General features: G+C 40.5%; 1 protein-coding gene across 3 annotated transcripts in view; it reads right to left on the minus strand.

Annotated features, from left to right (window-relative positions):
• bcar3 (BCAR3 adaptor protein, NSP family member) overlaps nucleotides 1-16446 on the minus strand; it is a 67433-nt gene that overhangs the window by 4760 nt on the left and 46227 nt on the right. For all 3 annotated transcript variants that reach the window (XM_063501148.1, XM_063501149.1, XM_063501150.1), the window contains 9 exons: nucleotides 9597-9725; nucleotides 7858-7983; nucleotides 7645-7761; nucleotides 7168-7400; nucleotides 6394-6494; nucleotides 5338-5472; nucleotides 3949-4173; nucleotides 3183-3805; nucleotides 943-1058 (listed from right to left, as the gene is read on the minus strand). In XM_063501148.1, coding sequence (XP_063357218.1) covers nucleotides 943-1058; nucleotides 3183-3805; nucleotides 3949-4173; nucleotides 5338-5472; nucleotides 6394-6494; nucleotides 7168-7400; nucleotides 7645-7761; nucleotides 7858-7983; nucleotides 9597-9725 — 1805 coding nt within the window. The remainder of the gene's footprint in view (nucleotides 1-942; nucleotides 1059-3182; nucleotides 3806-3948; nucleotides 4174-5337; nucleotides 5473-6393; nucleotides 6495-7167; nucleotides 7401-7644; nucleotides 7762-7857; nucleotides 7984-9596; nucleotides 9726-16446) is intronic.

Below are 16446 nucleotides of genomic sequence, written 5' to 3' on the forward strand. Positions count from 1 at the left end.
CTCAGAAGTCTTGTCACACCTTTAATAAATAGGATTTATTGGATTACTGGAGTTATATCATTAGTACTATCATGTCTTTATGGTTACCAGCTCTTTAGGTCAACTTAGCAGAGCTGAGTCTGTGCAGCTCTTGTACATTTTGTGTATACAAAAGGTAAAATGGAGCCTTCAGCTTTCAGGCCCCTCTTCGGTGGAACCAGCTCCCAGTTTAGATTTGGCAGACAGACAGTCTGTCTGCTATTAACATCATAGTTAGGGATGGATCAGGAGACCCTGAACCCTCCCTTAGTTATGCTGCGGGCTTCTCATGATGCACTGAGCTTTGTTCATCGCTCTCCATGTCTTTATACACCTCTCTGCATTTAATCATTAGTTGTTATTAATCTCTGGCTCTCGTCCACATCTCGTCTTTGTCCTGTCTTCCTCCCCTCACCCAGAACTGGTCACTGCAGATGGCTGTCCTTCCTTGAGTCTGGTTCTGCTGGTTTCTTCCTGTTAAAAGGGACTTTTTGCTTCCCACTGTCGCCAAGTGTTTGCTCGTACTGGGTCATTTGACTGTTTTATTGTAGGGTCTTTATCTTAAAGTATAGAGCCCCTTGAGGCAGCTGCTGTTGTGATTTGGTTCTATGCAATCAAAACAGAAGAGAATTGAATTGTGTCTGCTACTACCCTGAAAGAGCTAACCAATACAGTGTATTTACCTGTACATGAAGACAAATATTTATAAGGAAATTTATGCTATAACAATTCCCTGCTGTTGCTAGTGTGTGGATTTTTGTACAAAACACAAAAATATAGATTCTCTTGATTCCTTGCAGGAAAGCAAACGGCTATCTTTCCTCTTTTTTTTGCATTAGGTTTTAAAAAGAGACTAAAACTAATACTTCACAATACACGCCAGTGTGTGGGTTTAAGTTGTGATTTGTCCTCTCACTTATGTACCTTTCCATCAGGTCCAACCTCAGCTGACGACCATGCGGCAGTGTCACCAGCTCCAGACCGGAGGTCACGCCCATTTGACCTTTAAGCTCTGGAGTCACTCCCAGTATCCTGGCAACCTAGTGGGAAGAAAAGAAATTTTACAAGTAGTTGTTAGAACAGTTTTCTGTTATAGTTTGTCACCCTGTTTCATTGTATGTGCCTAGCGCATGTGTTTGGATGTGGCAAAACATTTTATTTGGTTGTGTCTCTGCATCATGAAGATCATTTTTGTTCTGCAGCAGCATCATCAGGTGCAGGGTGGAAATCTAATTCTCTATAGTTCACAAACACACACACACACATACACACAGAGAGGAGCTGTGTGTCACAGCAGCAGTAAACATGTTTACCTGCAGATTAAATGCACGCGTCGATGTCTGTCTAGTGTCAGTTTTCATTTTCCCAGCACGGTGTTGCTGTTTGCAGCACTTTCTGATATGTTATTATTAACAATGAATCATACCGGGTCTATGCAGCAATAGTACATCATTTACTAAATTCTAAAACCATCAGTTACTACCAGAGGTGGGAAGTAATGAAGTACAAATACTTCGTTTCTGTACTTCAGTAGAATTTTCAGGTATCTTTTTACTTTTGCTCTCTTAAATAAAAATCTGTACTTTCTATTTGCTCTGTAAAGTGTCCTTGAGTGTTTTGAAAGGCGCTTTTAAATAAAATGTATTATTTATTATTATTATTATTACTCCTTACATTTTTAAAACAGGCTCGTTACTATTGGTTTGATGCATTTTGAGGTGTGAGGCAAACCTTTTTTTACATCACTCCATCTCAAACATCAAACCGATTTGAGCCTAAACAGTAACACATGAAAGACAATTCTGTATAAAAAGACGAAAGAGGTAAAATCATGTGCCATAGTCGGGAATTAAAGTGGGCTGGTGTTTTGGGGTGAGTTTTTTTGTTTCGTGTTTTTTGGGCGCGACACTAGAACGACTGCAGGTGTGCACAATTTGCAGTTGACATACTTCAGCATCTAGCTAGCGCTACAAAAGAGGAACGAGGAGTGAGAGGAGCAAAAAGAGTATCTTTTTTTTGTAACTAGCAGGTAATTCTATCAGCTTAACAAACATCAGCAATCACACAAACTGCTTGTGTGTGTGCAGTTTGTGGCACAGTGTGTTGCTAGATAAAGGTCCAGCTGTTGTATTTCACAAGGAGAGAAAAGAAAGCGCTAACTCAGAGATGGAGAAAGATAAGAAAGACAGGAGGAGAGGAAGAACAGAGGTTAGATGTAAAGACAAGGATGCTCAGTGGGATTTGATATACTGGAAAAGCTTTAATATAAATCCTCATGTTTTAACCCAAATATTGTGTCTGTTCATGTTACATTATGCTTTATCATATTGCAAAACTGCTGCTAATCAAACTGAGGCAGACTGTTTTTTAAGAATTGGATGAAGATCCCCTGCAGGTTAGTGAAGATATAAACAGGTTAGTTTGCTGTACTGTGATGGAATTAAAGTAAAGAACAGTGTGTTACAGCTGCACAGTGACTGTGTTTCATGGTCAGAGTTAGGTTATATCAGGTACAGCACAGATGAATTTGTAGTTAAGCTGATGATGCTGAGATTCATTCATCAAATTCCACCTTCATACCAACTTTATACTGTCTAATATAAACACAGTACAAACAGTGTAGAGGATGGAACAGGACAACTCATAAAACATCTGCTTACATCTTAAATTGTGTGTGTAAATCCACAAAGGGCAGTAAACCTCAGAGCAGTAGCCCAGATCAGCTGATCACAGCCTGTACACACAGAAACTCACTGGAGCCCTCAGTAGAAATTGTGATTCTTTTCCCCACACTGAGCGACGACAGCTGATTTTAGAGTTTCACCACGCGCTCAACCCCACTTAAACCTCTTCCCTACTCATTTTCCTGTTTACAGGAAAACTCACAGTCAACAACGTAGGCAACAGAAAATAGAAATATTCTTTTATTTTCCTTCTTTTTCACTGCTCACTTTCTACTTAAGTAGTCGTTTCATGACAAGTTTCCTTTGTTTATATATATATATATATATATATATATATATATATATATATATATATATATAAAGATAATGACTTTGCAGCGGAGGATATAACCATGTGGAAAATAAATTACGGTTGTTATATTTAGGTTTAGAGTGTGTGTGTGTGTGTGTGTGTGTGTGTGTGTGTGTGTGTGTGTGTACCTGGCAGTCAGCCATCAGCAGGTGTCTGGCTAGGCTGTGGTGATTGTGGCTGAGCACCAGCTCCTTTGCTCTCTTCAGAACCGCCATCTCCAGTGGTTTGTTTTCTAGAGGCAGAAGTCGTGATTCGAACTCTGCTGGCCTGAACATGGACTCCGTCTCTATGACAGGTCGCTGAAAACTACTCCTCTCTTTTTTCCTCCTCTTATCTTTCTCCTCGTCTTTCCCTGCATCTTCATCCTCTTCTTCACTGGTGTTTTCCAAGGCTGCGATAGCATGATGGTAGGAGCTTCTGTCTCCTGCCACCTCTTCCTCCTCTTTCCCCGTCTCCCCTTCTCTCTTCAGTCTCTCCACATAGCTGCAGAGTGTTAGCTGAGCTTCACGGCTGTGGTCTGTGATGGGGTTAGGAGAGTTTGACGATTCCCACTCCAGAGGGCTGCAGGACCTGGGGTCTGCAGGGCTGGGCTGCAGTCTTTCACCCTGTCCTGTTATTGTCTCTGAATCGGGACACTTAGCAGCATCAGCAGGTGAAACTAGAGACCCAGAGGAGCAGCAGGAGTCTGCAGGCAGCCGTAGATGTTGCAATTTCAGGGGCTTCACTGGAGGAACAGGAGGGCCTGCAGTGGCTGTGGAATAACAAACACATCCATCTATAATGTTGCATTTGAAAATAAGTCAATATTGATGCAAACAGATGTTTACCATCCAATAATAATAAAATAACTTTGCATAAATATATTAAAAAAAGATATGCAAAATAAAAGGATACCTCCACTCGCCCAGGAAGAATCAGGGGTTTCTACACGTCTGGGCTCCTGTGGAGGTGCACCCAGTCTGGGAGAGACACAGGAGGTGTCTGTGAGGTTTGAGGAGCTGGAGGAGGGAACTCTAGCCTGAGGACAAGAGGAGTGAGCCAGCCTAGCCAGAGGAACCTTGCTGGGTTTGGGAGGCGGTTTAGGACACAGCTGGCTGTCAGAGCCCCGGATCGCTTGGCCTGGAGGAACACGAGTGCCATAAAAGTTACACAAAAGCTGTTTTGGCTTTTATACATATAAAGACTTGGAACGTTTTTAAGCATCTAATATTACAACCCCTCTGACTTTTTAACATTTTTAAGATATTATTATTTAAATTCAAATACAATGAAAAGCATGCATCACACTCAGATTTCAGATATATTATCAGATTGTGAATTAGAGCAGAGAGCCCCAGCAGAACAGGAGGAAAATTCATTGTCTAACATTCAAGCAATGGCAGGAGCAGCCCGGGAGAGTGTATTATATTACACCCACATACTTAGGAAGGCACAATGGCTGATTAATTTTAAAACCCCCACGTGGGCTTTTATTGGCTCTTAGCAAGCACAACACAGTTATTTTTAGCCTGATAATCAGTCCAAACTACCACTTGGTTTAGTTTCATTATTTCTATACCATTCAGATGCCTGGACCAAGGCTACTTTATTTCATCCTCGATTGCTATTCTTGTCATTTTTTTCCTCCATCAAAGTGATAAAGTGGTTTTGTTAGAAGGATTTAAAAATAAAGAAAGAGGTGAAACGTGTCAACATTTAGAAGTCAGTACATTTTGGATTTGTCCATAAACTGTCATTATGACGCAGGGCAAACTTGTCATCTTGCATCTAATCTTTATAAATTCATACCAAAACAAAAATTGGAGACATCATCATGATGTTCTCAACATAATATCAAACTAAATCCCTGGATCAGGACATCCTTTGTCCTTTGGGACTTGATTTATACAACCTGTATAGGGAACTTTTAGTCTTGGCAGAGCTGTGGGCGCTCAGGCTGCTCTTGTTAATTGCAGTTTTTTCTCGATTGTTCTGTTTGTAGCTCTATATCTAGCATGAGTGCTGCTCTATACTGTACATTTTCTGCACTATGACCAAGCAAATCTATTTTAATCTATTTTACAGTTAACATTAAAAGTTAATACTGATAAAGAAGACAGTAAAACTACAAATAAAGCCAAACATCTATTTGTATCACGTCTTGCAATTGTTAGGTTTAATAAACTCTATTATATGAACCAGTATACGTAAAAGTCTTTAGGGATTCGCCTGTATAAACAGAATGATCGCTGAAGAAACTCATCTGTATACTGCTGGTTCTTCTCCAACAAAATATTTATATACCTGCTAGAGGCTCTGCTGATCTCCGTGGGAAAGATGGGCTCAGCAGTGGCTCGCTGCCTGTCCGAAACACCGGCGACTTGGAGTTTGGGCTGGGAAGGAGTGAGTCAGGTGTCTGCAGGGGCTGCGGTTTGGATCCTGAAGACAGAACAAAATTACAGAAGATGGAGTTAAAGAGATGAAAGAGAAGATAATGAGACGGTCAGTAAATAGAAATTTAAAAAAAAAGGTTACAAAAAAGGAAAAGATGAGGTGGAGTGGAGGTGGGGAGGAAAGGAAATAATTTTTTTTTTTAAAAAGGCACTGGTGTTTTTGAGGTCTCATATACATTAGATCAGTTTGTAAAAGCGATATACAACAGATACAGAGGAAAATAAAGGATTCAAAATACTGATCTATTCATCCATTTTCTTCCACTTAACCGATTCATGGAGGCAGCAGCCTAAGCAGAGAAACCCAGACCGCTCTCTCCCCAGACCCCCTCTAGCTTATCATTTCTCCAGCATGTCTGGACGTCCTGCCCTGAGACATCCTCCCAGCAGAACATGCCCCAAACACCTCACTTAGGAGGCATCCTTGTCAGACACTCAAACCACCTCAATGGGCTCCTTTTGATGTGGAGGAGTGGTGGCGAGAAACCCCCCCCAAAACAAACGGCAGACACGGGTGACCGTGGGATGTAATTGGAAGAGCATAAATTAGTACATATAGTTTATGTATTAAACTTGTTAGAGTGAATTGGAGAGATGTAATCCTAATCCGTGGGGATTAGGATTGCTGACCTCTGACCTCTGACAGGTTGCTGACCTCTGACTTAGAGAGAGCACGGCTGCCCTTTGGAGAAAGTTCATTTCTGCCGCTCGTGTCCGTGACCTCATTCTTTCAGTCTCTACCATAGCTGAGGAGTTTGGATCGACTGGTAAATCGACATCTTCACTTTTACGCTCTCTCTGAGTGTTTATTATACAGATGTGTAATTATAATAAAGGGAACAACTAAAACTTTCAGCCTCTCCTCAAAGGTCACACAGCTTTTCAGAACCTCCTAGCTTTTACTTACCAAGAGGAAGGAAGCTTTCTGATTGGTGCGCCTTGAGTGGGTGTCGCCGCTCCTGGACTTGATTGAGACTTGCTGGTTGGCTGCCGCAGCGATCCTTCAACCTGAAGGAGGAGGAAGGGCGGTAAAAACATCCCACTCACACATGGGCATCGGATAAACCTCTCACAAATATTTCCAATATAATAATAAAAGGGTACCATTAGTAGTCAAAAAAAGTAAATCACGTTATAAACACTAATCCTTTCATCCCTTCTTTGATTTTTTAAAAAGCCTTTTCTCTGTCCATATATCCTCTTATTCATCTCTGTGTTCTGTTTTACTCTCAGCTCTGTATTTATTATCCCCTCACAGCTGGTCTGACCTCTCTCAGATAGATACACAACCCTGTTTAATGTCTGTGTGCATTGAAATTGCACACAGACAACAGCTCTTCATTTACAGAGGACGTATGACATGTATGGGACATGTGTATGTGCGAACTTCAGCCAAAACGATTGAATGTAAACAGCTCAGTGCAAAGAGTAAAACCTTAAAAGCAGAATGATGTGTGGAGGTGGAGACTGTGCAAAGGTGGGTCTCTATTATTCAAACACAGCAGACAGATTGGTATTTGGTCTGTAGCCCACTATCCACTTGCAGTAATAGGCTTATATTAATCAAATCCAAGAAATCTCACATGCTCAGTGGAACAACAACCACGTTATGAGAGCCAGCGAGGAATTACAGTGTTTAGGTGTTAATTAGTGTGTTTGCGTGTGTTTCCAGAGTGCAAACCTGAGCTGGCTGCCTCGGGCAATACCATTGTCCTGGCAGTGTGTGCTGTCGTGCGTGGCCTGTGTGTTGTCGTATGTGTGTCCGTTGGTAATATTGAGGCTGAGGCGTTTCTGGTTCCGCCTCTCCTGCGACATCAGCCTCTCCCGGTGACTGCTCGACAGTCCGTGCTTTTCCTCTAAGCAGCGCAGCGGCAGCCCTCGGTTGATTGGCTGGAAGATGATGGCCCCTACCACCTTCAATGTGTGGGCGGAAGAACAGATAAGATGACCTAAAGAAACCTCAATATATTTTATTTATCTGCGACTATATTTATCTCACAAGCTTGAAACTCTTAGCACTTAAACACAACTTACTATTAACTACCGAAAGTTATTCTTTTATGTGCTATAATGAGGAAAACCACCAACCAGAATAATAACAGTATAAAATAAACTTTAAAGCAAGATTAATTAAAAGAAAAATAGTGACTAAACCCACCTGTGAGACAGGTTTTCTGTTGCCAACATAGTATCTGATGAGTGCAGGGATACTGTCGAACCCTTCTCTGTCTAGGCGGTACTCAACTCTGGAGTAAGCTTCATTCAGCATCACGACCTGAAGGCCGCAGGCAAAATAACAGACCTAGCTATTGTACCTTTTATATACTCTAGTCAAATATTCATCTCAGTGTAGCTGGAAGCTCATATGTACCTTCTTGTTAATTTTAAAGTGCTGAGCAGTGTTTCGCCATTGGCATGTGAGAACGTAACTTCCTGGTAAAGACAGCGAATCACGGATCAGGAAGTCTCCATCTCGCTGCACCAGGTTTTCTGCAACCTGCAAAAAGAAATAAGTGACACACGGGCACACTCAACTTTACGCAGCCATGACATTAGAGGACTTTACGTTGTCTCACTCACTTCCTGGTGACTTACCGTTAACGATAACAACTACTTGCCTAACGGTTACCCTTACCTTAACCTTAAGACATGTCCTAACCTGAAAATTCATAGATAATGTTGGCCCCTGAGAAAGCCCAGCCTGCATCATGTGACTGTTCAAACAGATTTAGGAGCCCATAATAACCGGCCCACACACACGAACACATACAGTGGCCCACAGTGATTGTTTACAATACAAACATTTAATGGTAGGCTAGTACCAGCTTTGTAAGCTTAGTGATGGTTATGTAAGACATGAGGACCATTCCAATTTATCCAGTTAGTGACCTAGATGCTTAAGGGACAGTTTCATGTAGATTCACATTCATTTCACGCTAAAACCTTTATATGGGAAATCAAAATAATAAAGCTTTTCATCCAGAGAACTTTTCAGTGTTTTTGTGCATCTATCAATGCATAAGTCAAATGACAACATTTGACAAGCTTGATTCCTGTTCATCATTTACCACAGAAAAAATGAGACCCATTATCAAAGTAACTCTGTGGTTAAAAACAACTTCTTCCAACTAAGCTCCATATCGAAAATTAAGCCTTTTCTTTCCATAAGAGATGTCAACATTGTCATTCATGACCTCATCTCCTCCTCCTGGACTACTGCAAATCACTTTACACGGGTCTCAGTCAGTTGTAGGCTCCTCACAGGCACCCGAAGAAGAAGAAGAAAAAAAAGAGAGATCATATTTCACCTGTTTTAGCTCTCCTTCCAGCTCAGTGTACTCTCTGTGTTTGCCCCTGAACTTTGGAACAGCATTTCCCTCAAATGACTCTGATAAAACTAGACTTAACACCTATATTTATTCATTGGCTTTTGATTCTTGTGGTCATTATATGTGCCTATGTCAGCTATGACTGTTTATATTTACCACCTACTAGCATGTATTTTACTCATTTTTATCCATTCTGTCTTTTAAACAGCACCTTGGCCAGTGTCAACTGTTGATTGTGTTATAAAGTATTATAAAGCACTGTTAAATGCACTTTAAAAATAAATTTGACTTTCATTTATTATATGATTTAAAAAAAAGGATATTTCTTTGACTGTTTACACATGCAGTGCTCTTTATTTCCCTGCCTTGTTACATTTATTGGTTCTCGCTCCCTCTTCTCGAACACATACACTCTCTGTCATCCACAGTTTCAGACTTTAATTAAGCAAATGTTTGTATAAGTTATAACGGTGGTTTAGTTTAGCCAAGGGAAGCAGCTTATTAAAAAAGATTACATCTCAGTGCTGGTTTTCAGGGGAACACACAATATCTCTCTCTCACATATGCGCGCACACACAACACACATAAACACACCATACAGAATGAAGCCTTTCTTTCTGTCAGCGCTGCTGCAGGGGCCACTCTTTACGCAACAGTCTTCCTGTAAGCACCATGTGTGTAGCATGGAAGACTAATAATAGGTAATCTGGTTCAACAAGTTTCTAACCTGGCTTTTAAAAGGAGGGACTTGTGACTCAGTTTTGTGTGTGAGCGGTGTTACCTGTCTGGGAATCGATCCGTGGTACCACGCGTGACTTCTCGGCTCCTCGCAGTCCATCTTCAGTTCTTCCTCGAGCTCCTTGCGAAGTTTCTCTGAAGGACAGTCCAGGATGAACTGATCTCTGGAGAACTGGAATAAAAACAGAAAAAGCTGATTTTGTAACTTTATCCTGCATAGTTGAGAAACCCAAAGACAGACGACAGAAATTCAACATCCACATATTTAATTTTTAGTTTCTTTATTTCAACGAACTAAAAAAGGAAGCAGGAACAAATAGGAAACTTATGACTGATTTTTTAAAGTCGCCTCTGCTGTTCTACAGTAAAACAACACCAAATAAAACACTGCAGAGCTGGGATAGGTAGAAACCAGGACTGTAATCTAATTCCAGTGAGATTACTGAAACTATTGATCAGCCACTTTAATCCCAGCAACAAGCCCAAAAAGGTTGCCTAAATGGAAAGTAAAGGACAGACAGCTCTGTTAACCCTGACAGGATGTCGAGTCAACACAACCACCTGAACCACAACACACACACCCCAAACACCACACACACACACTTACATGACAGCTGCTTGGTCTCTCCATCCTGCCACCTTTCTCTGATCTTCAATAACAAACTTCATAGCAGACACATTAAAACTCACACACACTATAGTTAAGTCTCTTGTGTTTGCTCAAACAACAAGCCCGCACACAGCCTCTGTCTGCGTCTGCCTCCTCTGTGATTTTCTCCTTTATCACTTCCTTTCTTACCTTCGCCCAGAGTCATTCAAAGAAATGTCATCATCCTGACACCGCCCAGCTACCCAGACCTGCCTCTATGCACACCTTCACCTGACGTAGACAAGTACACGCACACGCACCCACACAGACACACACACAGACACACCTCTGAGTGACGCATAAACTTATCTAAACTAAACTTTTTTCTTTTTAACCAATTAGAGACTGCTACACTCAGAGTCAGTTTATTCTAGTGAGAGAGACCATACTTTTCCATTTCTTTTTTTTAATTTTTTAATTTGTTTATCAAGAGATTATACAAACTTATATACATTGTATACTTTTGCATTTTTATCATCTAAATGTCAGTACTGCACAAAAGTCTTGAGCTATTTATTTATTTACTTTGCTTCCAAGCAGCAGGACTTTATTATAATTTTTTAAAATGGTCCAGAGCAATATTCCTCCAGGCTTTCTGAAGGGATTTCCAAATGTCTCTTTGGACATTGGCTGCTTTTTCACTCATTTGCACTCTAGTCCTTGTACCCGTCACTGACCTCACTGACCTGCATCATTCGAGCATAAAATACTTAACTGTATGGACAAACCAGTGTTGTGCCTAAACAACACTGGCTGTGTAGACATAACATTGGTATTATGCCTGCTTGTATGTTTGTCAAACTGCATCTAACACAGGTTAGTATTAAAATTGTATTTTTATACCAACAGGTGATTCCCAAAGGGTTATACGCTGAAAACATGGAATGTCTTGGCATGTTGTGCAGCGTGTCCATGAAAAAAAATGTTAGGAAAAACGGAACATAAAAAGTGTAAGGCCTAAAAACTCCCTACAGCTTAAACAGTATCTGAAAGTCATGTACTTAAGAAGTAGGAGGGGGGGGGACAACAAAGCCCCTAAGAGAAGCAACTGGCCCTTCAAGTTGATCTACTGTTCACTGAAGCCTCATCAGAAATGGTCTCAGTGGCTTTAAGAAAGTCATTATTAACTGAGGGAAACAGGGAGAATAGGGATGAGGTTTTCCCAGATTACACAAGAACTAGACTGAAAGTCTGTGGCAACAAGACTTGTAGAGTGATGGATCCAAATTGGCAACTTTTAGTTAAAATTGCTGTCAATGTGGTCCGAAAAGAGGAGAGAGGTACCACAAGGAGCGTCTACCTCCATCTGTAAAACACGGCGGAGGATCTGTCACGTTTGTGGTGCCGGGGATATTGTTACAATTGAATAAATGTAGAAAAGAATCATCAGATTTTTTAGCATGACAAACACTGCCAATGTAATGATGATGATGACCGAAGTTAGGCAACTGTTATGATGATGATAAATACATATTTACATGTCTCACAGCCTCTGGGGTAACAGTACTGGCTCAGGTTCAGGTACAGTTACAGGTAAAGTTTCAACTGACAGTCTTCAGCTAAAAGTCTGAAGACTGAAGGTCGTCATGGACAAGATCTCAGAAGAAGGTTTGATCCAAGAAGAAGAAGAGGTTTGAGGTAGAACTGAGAAAAAAGCAAACACGCTCACACAAACAGGAATTACTAATCCACGTCCATGCATGAAACTTGGAATATCATATCTGTGCCATTTTTATCTCTCTGCGGCTACACTCGCTCTCTTCCTCTCTAAAGTCATTAGAATAGACCCCCTGCCCCGAGTCTCCATACATGACAGAAAATCAAAGTGTCACATTACAGCAAATATTAAACTGATCACTGGCTTGGCACCATGGTGCACATCCAACAATTTACCTTATTTCCAGTTTGAACCAGAACCACTGTGTATGTTTGTGTGTAGCAGTGGAAAATACTTGGGGGAGTGTAATTGTGCTGTCACTTAGTCTCCTGGGATCATGTTTTTTTCCTGCCATTTTTTAAACAAAAGATTCAATGAATAAGTAAATGATAACAGACAGTCTGAATTACATGACCAATTTATTGGAGCTTTCTCTTATCAATTAACATTAACAGTTGGTGCCATTGGAGTAACCTAATGGTCTATCTAACATCTGTATCAGATATGCATGTATAAAATGGATAATAAATATTTTTAGATGTGGATTACATAACAAATGGGAAAAACAAGACCAACCAAAGAAAGAAAAGAATGATGGTTGAGACTTTTGGAATGATGACTGACAGACAAACATTTGCTCATATATGCACTTTTTGTTGTTATATTTACTTATAGATCATCCATAGCTATTTGGATATGTCGCCGACAGCGACAACACGTGGACAGAGATAGACAGGGACCAAACTACAACTCCATATTCTGCTTAACATTAAGCTAGCTAGAAAAAGGGAAAAGATTCACGCACCTTTTTTTTGTTTCACTTTTTGTTTTGCTTTTAATCATTTTCTTTCTTTAGGTGCTGTGATGTGTTAAAACAGGATACACTACACCCATAACGCACGGCTTGCAGCATGTTTTTCCTGTTGTACGGGCATTGCGCAACAATTTTAAAATGCACATGATCAACTGTAATAACTGAAAACATGAGGGCTGCTGGTTTGTATTATTCCCAGCTTATCTGGATTTGTTACCGACTCCACTCGCATTTGTGATTCTCACACTTATTTCAAAAGACACATTACGTTGCTTTTACATCTGCAGTCTCAGTGCCAACAGACTGATGAATGAAAGCGCGGGAGAGCTGGTGAGAAGAGGGATGCACGGCAGTGGCAAGGATGACATGTACATATAAAAAGTTGAACAGTGATAAATGGAGATGGGGGATAGATGGTTAATGCAAATTAACAGAAGAGTGAAAGAGAACAGAAAGAAAAATTGAAGAGAAACTGAAGGAATAAGAGGAAGGAAGCAGAGAAGGAAATAGAGGGAGGAGATGGATATATTGGATGTGAGGTTTTGTTTAATAGCCTGCCTTTAATAAGGCCCTGCAATATGATGTCATCCTCAGAGAGTGGCTACATTTATACCGTACCAGCCTGTGTGTGGACCACAACACAGCAGTGAAGTACAGTGAACTGGACTGGCCTGCTTCATGGCATACAGCCTTTCCTTCTAGCGTGAATGACTTCAGTTGTGATGAAATATGGGATAAACAATACACTGACGCCAAGCCTCATTTCATATGAACTGCAAAACTTGCTCAGTGTCATCCCATGGTGATGCTTACTGTTGAAACCCAAAATAAAATCAAAATAAAACCCATGCATTAAGGTAAATGTTCTTCTTAAATTAGCAAAATCTCCCGACATTCTCCATACAAATTAATGATAATTTGTATCAAAACATTCAATTTTGGATTCAGTGATTTTCGGTCCAGTTCTTGTGTAATTTGTCGTAGCTCAGCCTTTTCTCAGTCCCTTCATTAAGGATGACTTCGTAACAGCCACTGAGACCGTTTCTAATGAGGATACACGGCTCACCATGCACCAAGTTTTCAGCTAACAGCACTTTGGGAACCTCCTTGTTGGTGCAAAAATCCTATTTTATTCTTGTTCTACTGTGTTATCTTTGGTATTGTTCATCGCTTAAACTAAAGAAATGGGAATAAATGATGTCCCGAAAGGATGATTCTGTTCATCTGGACGTAGTGTTTTCAATGGGAGAAACCTTTCGTCAATCATCCAAGTGACTTCTTTAGTCTCAGCTGACTGCAGGTTTCCACAACCTTATTCAGTTCAATATTATTTATACAGCTCCAAATGACAGCAAAAGTTGCCTCAAGGCGCTTTATATGGTAAGGTAGACCCTATAGCAAAAGCTAACAAACTGTACATTTGCACAGTGACTGAAACTAGCCCACTGAATGAACAATGGGCTGTGAGGTCAGTTGACCATTGATCAACAACCACTGATTAAAGCCCATTGATCACTGATCAAAGACCACTGATCAATGGCCATGAGTACCATTCGCAGCGAGCTGGGGAATGACTGCAATCACAGCATTGTAAGTTGGCGAAAGATGTACACTTAGGCCCCCTCCTCGATTCAGAGATGGTCTTTCCCTTTTCACGTAAATGGCCTCTTTGACTCCCCGTTCAAACCAGCGTTCCTCCCTGTCCAGGATGTGTACATCCTCATCATGGAAAGAGTGTCCACTGGCCTGTAGGTGTAAATAGACTGCAGAGTCCTGGCCTGATGAGTTTGGTCTTCTGTGTTTGGTGTCCTTGATGTCTAAATCCTGGCAATCCTCCTGGCACTTAACAGCGTACACTATGTTACTCTGTGTCGGGGGGCTCTGTATTGTAGCGTGCTGATGACACACAATTTGTGATCCAGTTGATGATGAGAGTCAGACCTTAAGTACTGATCCATATGCGTAGGTTTACGGTACACATCAACTTTTAAAGGGGGCCTAAGGGTACATCTTTGCCATCTTACAATGCTGTGATTGCAGCCATTCTCCAACTCTCTGTGAATGGTACTCATGGCCATGGATCAATGGTCTTTGATCAGTGGTTGTCGATCAATGGCCATGACAATTTGCATATTAATGATCAAGGGATCTGACCTCACAGCCCATTGTTTATTAAGTGGGCTGGTTTCAGTCATTGTGCAAATGTACTGTTTATAAGATTGGGGAAACCTGCAGTCAGCTGTGACCGAAGAAGTCACTTGGATGAGTGACGAAACGTTTCTCCCACTGAAAACGCTACGTCCAGATGAACAGAATCAACTTTTGGGATTTACTTACCTGGATGAGCACGCATCAAGACAAAAAAATGATGTGTTTTTACAACAGACTGCTTGTAACAAGGCACCTAAAAATTGATTCTTTGTCATCTGTTATGTGTAGACAACAGTGATTCATCCCTCGAGTTGGTTATGTTTTGTGAGTCATAGCTCAGTGTTAAGCAGCTTAACAAAAAAAAAAATCCTCTGAAAATGGTCAGATACAAGGACTCGGCTGAAAATGAGTGAAAAAGCAGCCAACGTCCAAAGAAAAACTCTGAAAGACCTTCAGAAAGTCTGGAGAGCCATTGTGCAAGGAGAATTAGAAAAACAAATAAATACATTTAAAAAGGAAAAGAAGTTTGGCTCCTTGGAAAAAAAGAAATATAAAGAAAAAAGTGATGGCTCAAGACTTTTGCAAAGCACTATATTAGTTGCTGACCTCCATTTTTAGAGGTTTCAAATCACATAAAAATTTTCCTTCAAATCTTTTATTTTGATTTTATATTAAATCCTTTATAAATAATTGTCACTGTGCTTCATGAATGCTGCAGTTGTATTCAGTGGTACTGGTGCTGTTGACATCTGTGGGAAGTGATCTAGTAATTAGCATCACTTCACCCAGCCAAGAATTTTAACATGTATATTGGTAGTACCACTGTCAATAAGTTATAAATGACATTCAGATGTGCTTTAAAAAAAAAAGAAGAAGAAGAAGAAGCTGACATGCCACAGAAAATAATCTCCAACTAAAAACAAAGGTACTGTTAAAAAGGATCTCTGCAGTGATTGGATTTTCTTCTGATTTGATGGATTTGAAGATTGAAGGTACTTTTAACCCTTTAAAGGTTTCTCTATATATGGTGACGATGATACATTTCTGTAACAATCCAGTCGTGTGTGGCAATAACCAATCAGAAGCAGCGGCCAGCTGGGTAAGCTGCTTGTCTTTTGTGTTCAGTGAAGTGAGGACAAACAACCTTTTAACATCATAACTCTGATTCCTCATCACCTTACACACATGTAAAGTTACAAATACATTAGATGACGTTATAATCCTCACCTCACCTCAACCCTCTGTGGCTAATGCTCTGAAATAAAGCAGTGAACCTGAGATTCTTAGTTGATACCGCCAGCCTGCAGGATTGCAGATAACAAAAAAGCCTGAAGACTGACTAGAAGAAGCAGCTCCATTTGAATCATGTTCAAATATGCAGCGGAGTCAGTATATTAACAATTCTTCAAACACCAACTAAAATACTGTAGAAGACCATAGAGGAAACTCTTCTACTGCCTCAGTTGCAACACCTTTCTTTCAAGAAGAAACAATAAAAACTATTGCCTTGGTCTCTGGTTGGGTCTCAAAATAATCTTTATTTGTGATGCTACACTGTACAGTGGGATTATGACCACTGCAGCAGTATACAAGCAACGCAGCACCATAACAGACACATCATT

The sequence above is a fragment of the Pelmatolapia mariae genome, linkage group LG17 (assembly GCF_036321145.2).
Source record: "Pelmatolapia mariae isolate MD_Pm_ZW linkage group LG17, Pm_UMD_F_2, whole genome shotgun sequence".
Taxonomy (NCBI): Eukaryota; Metazoa; Chordata; class Actinopteri; order Cichliformes; family Cichlidae; genus Pelmatolapia; species Pelmatolapia mariae.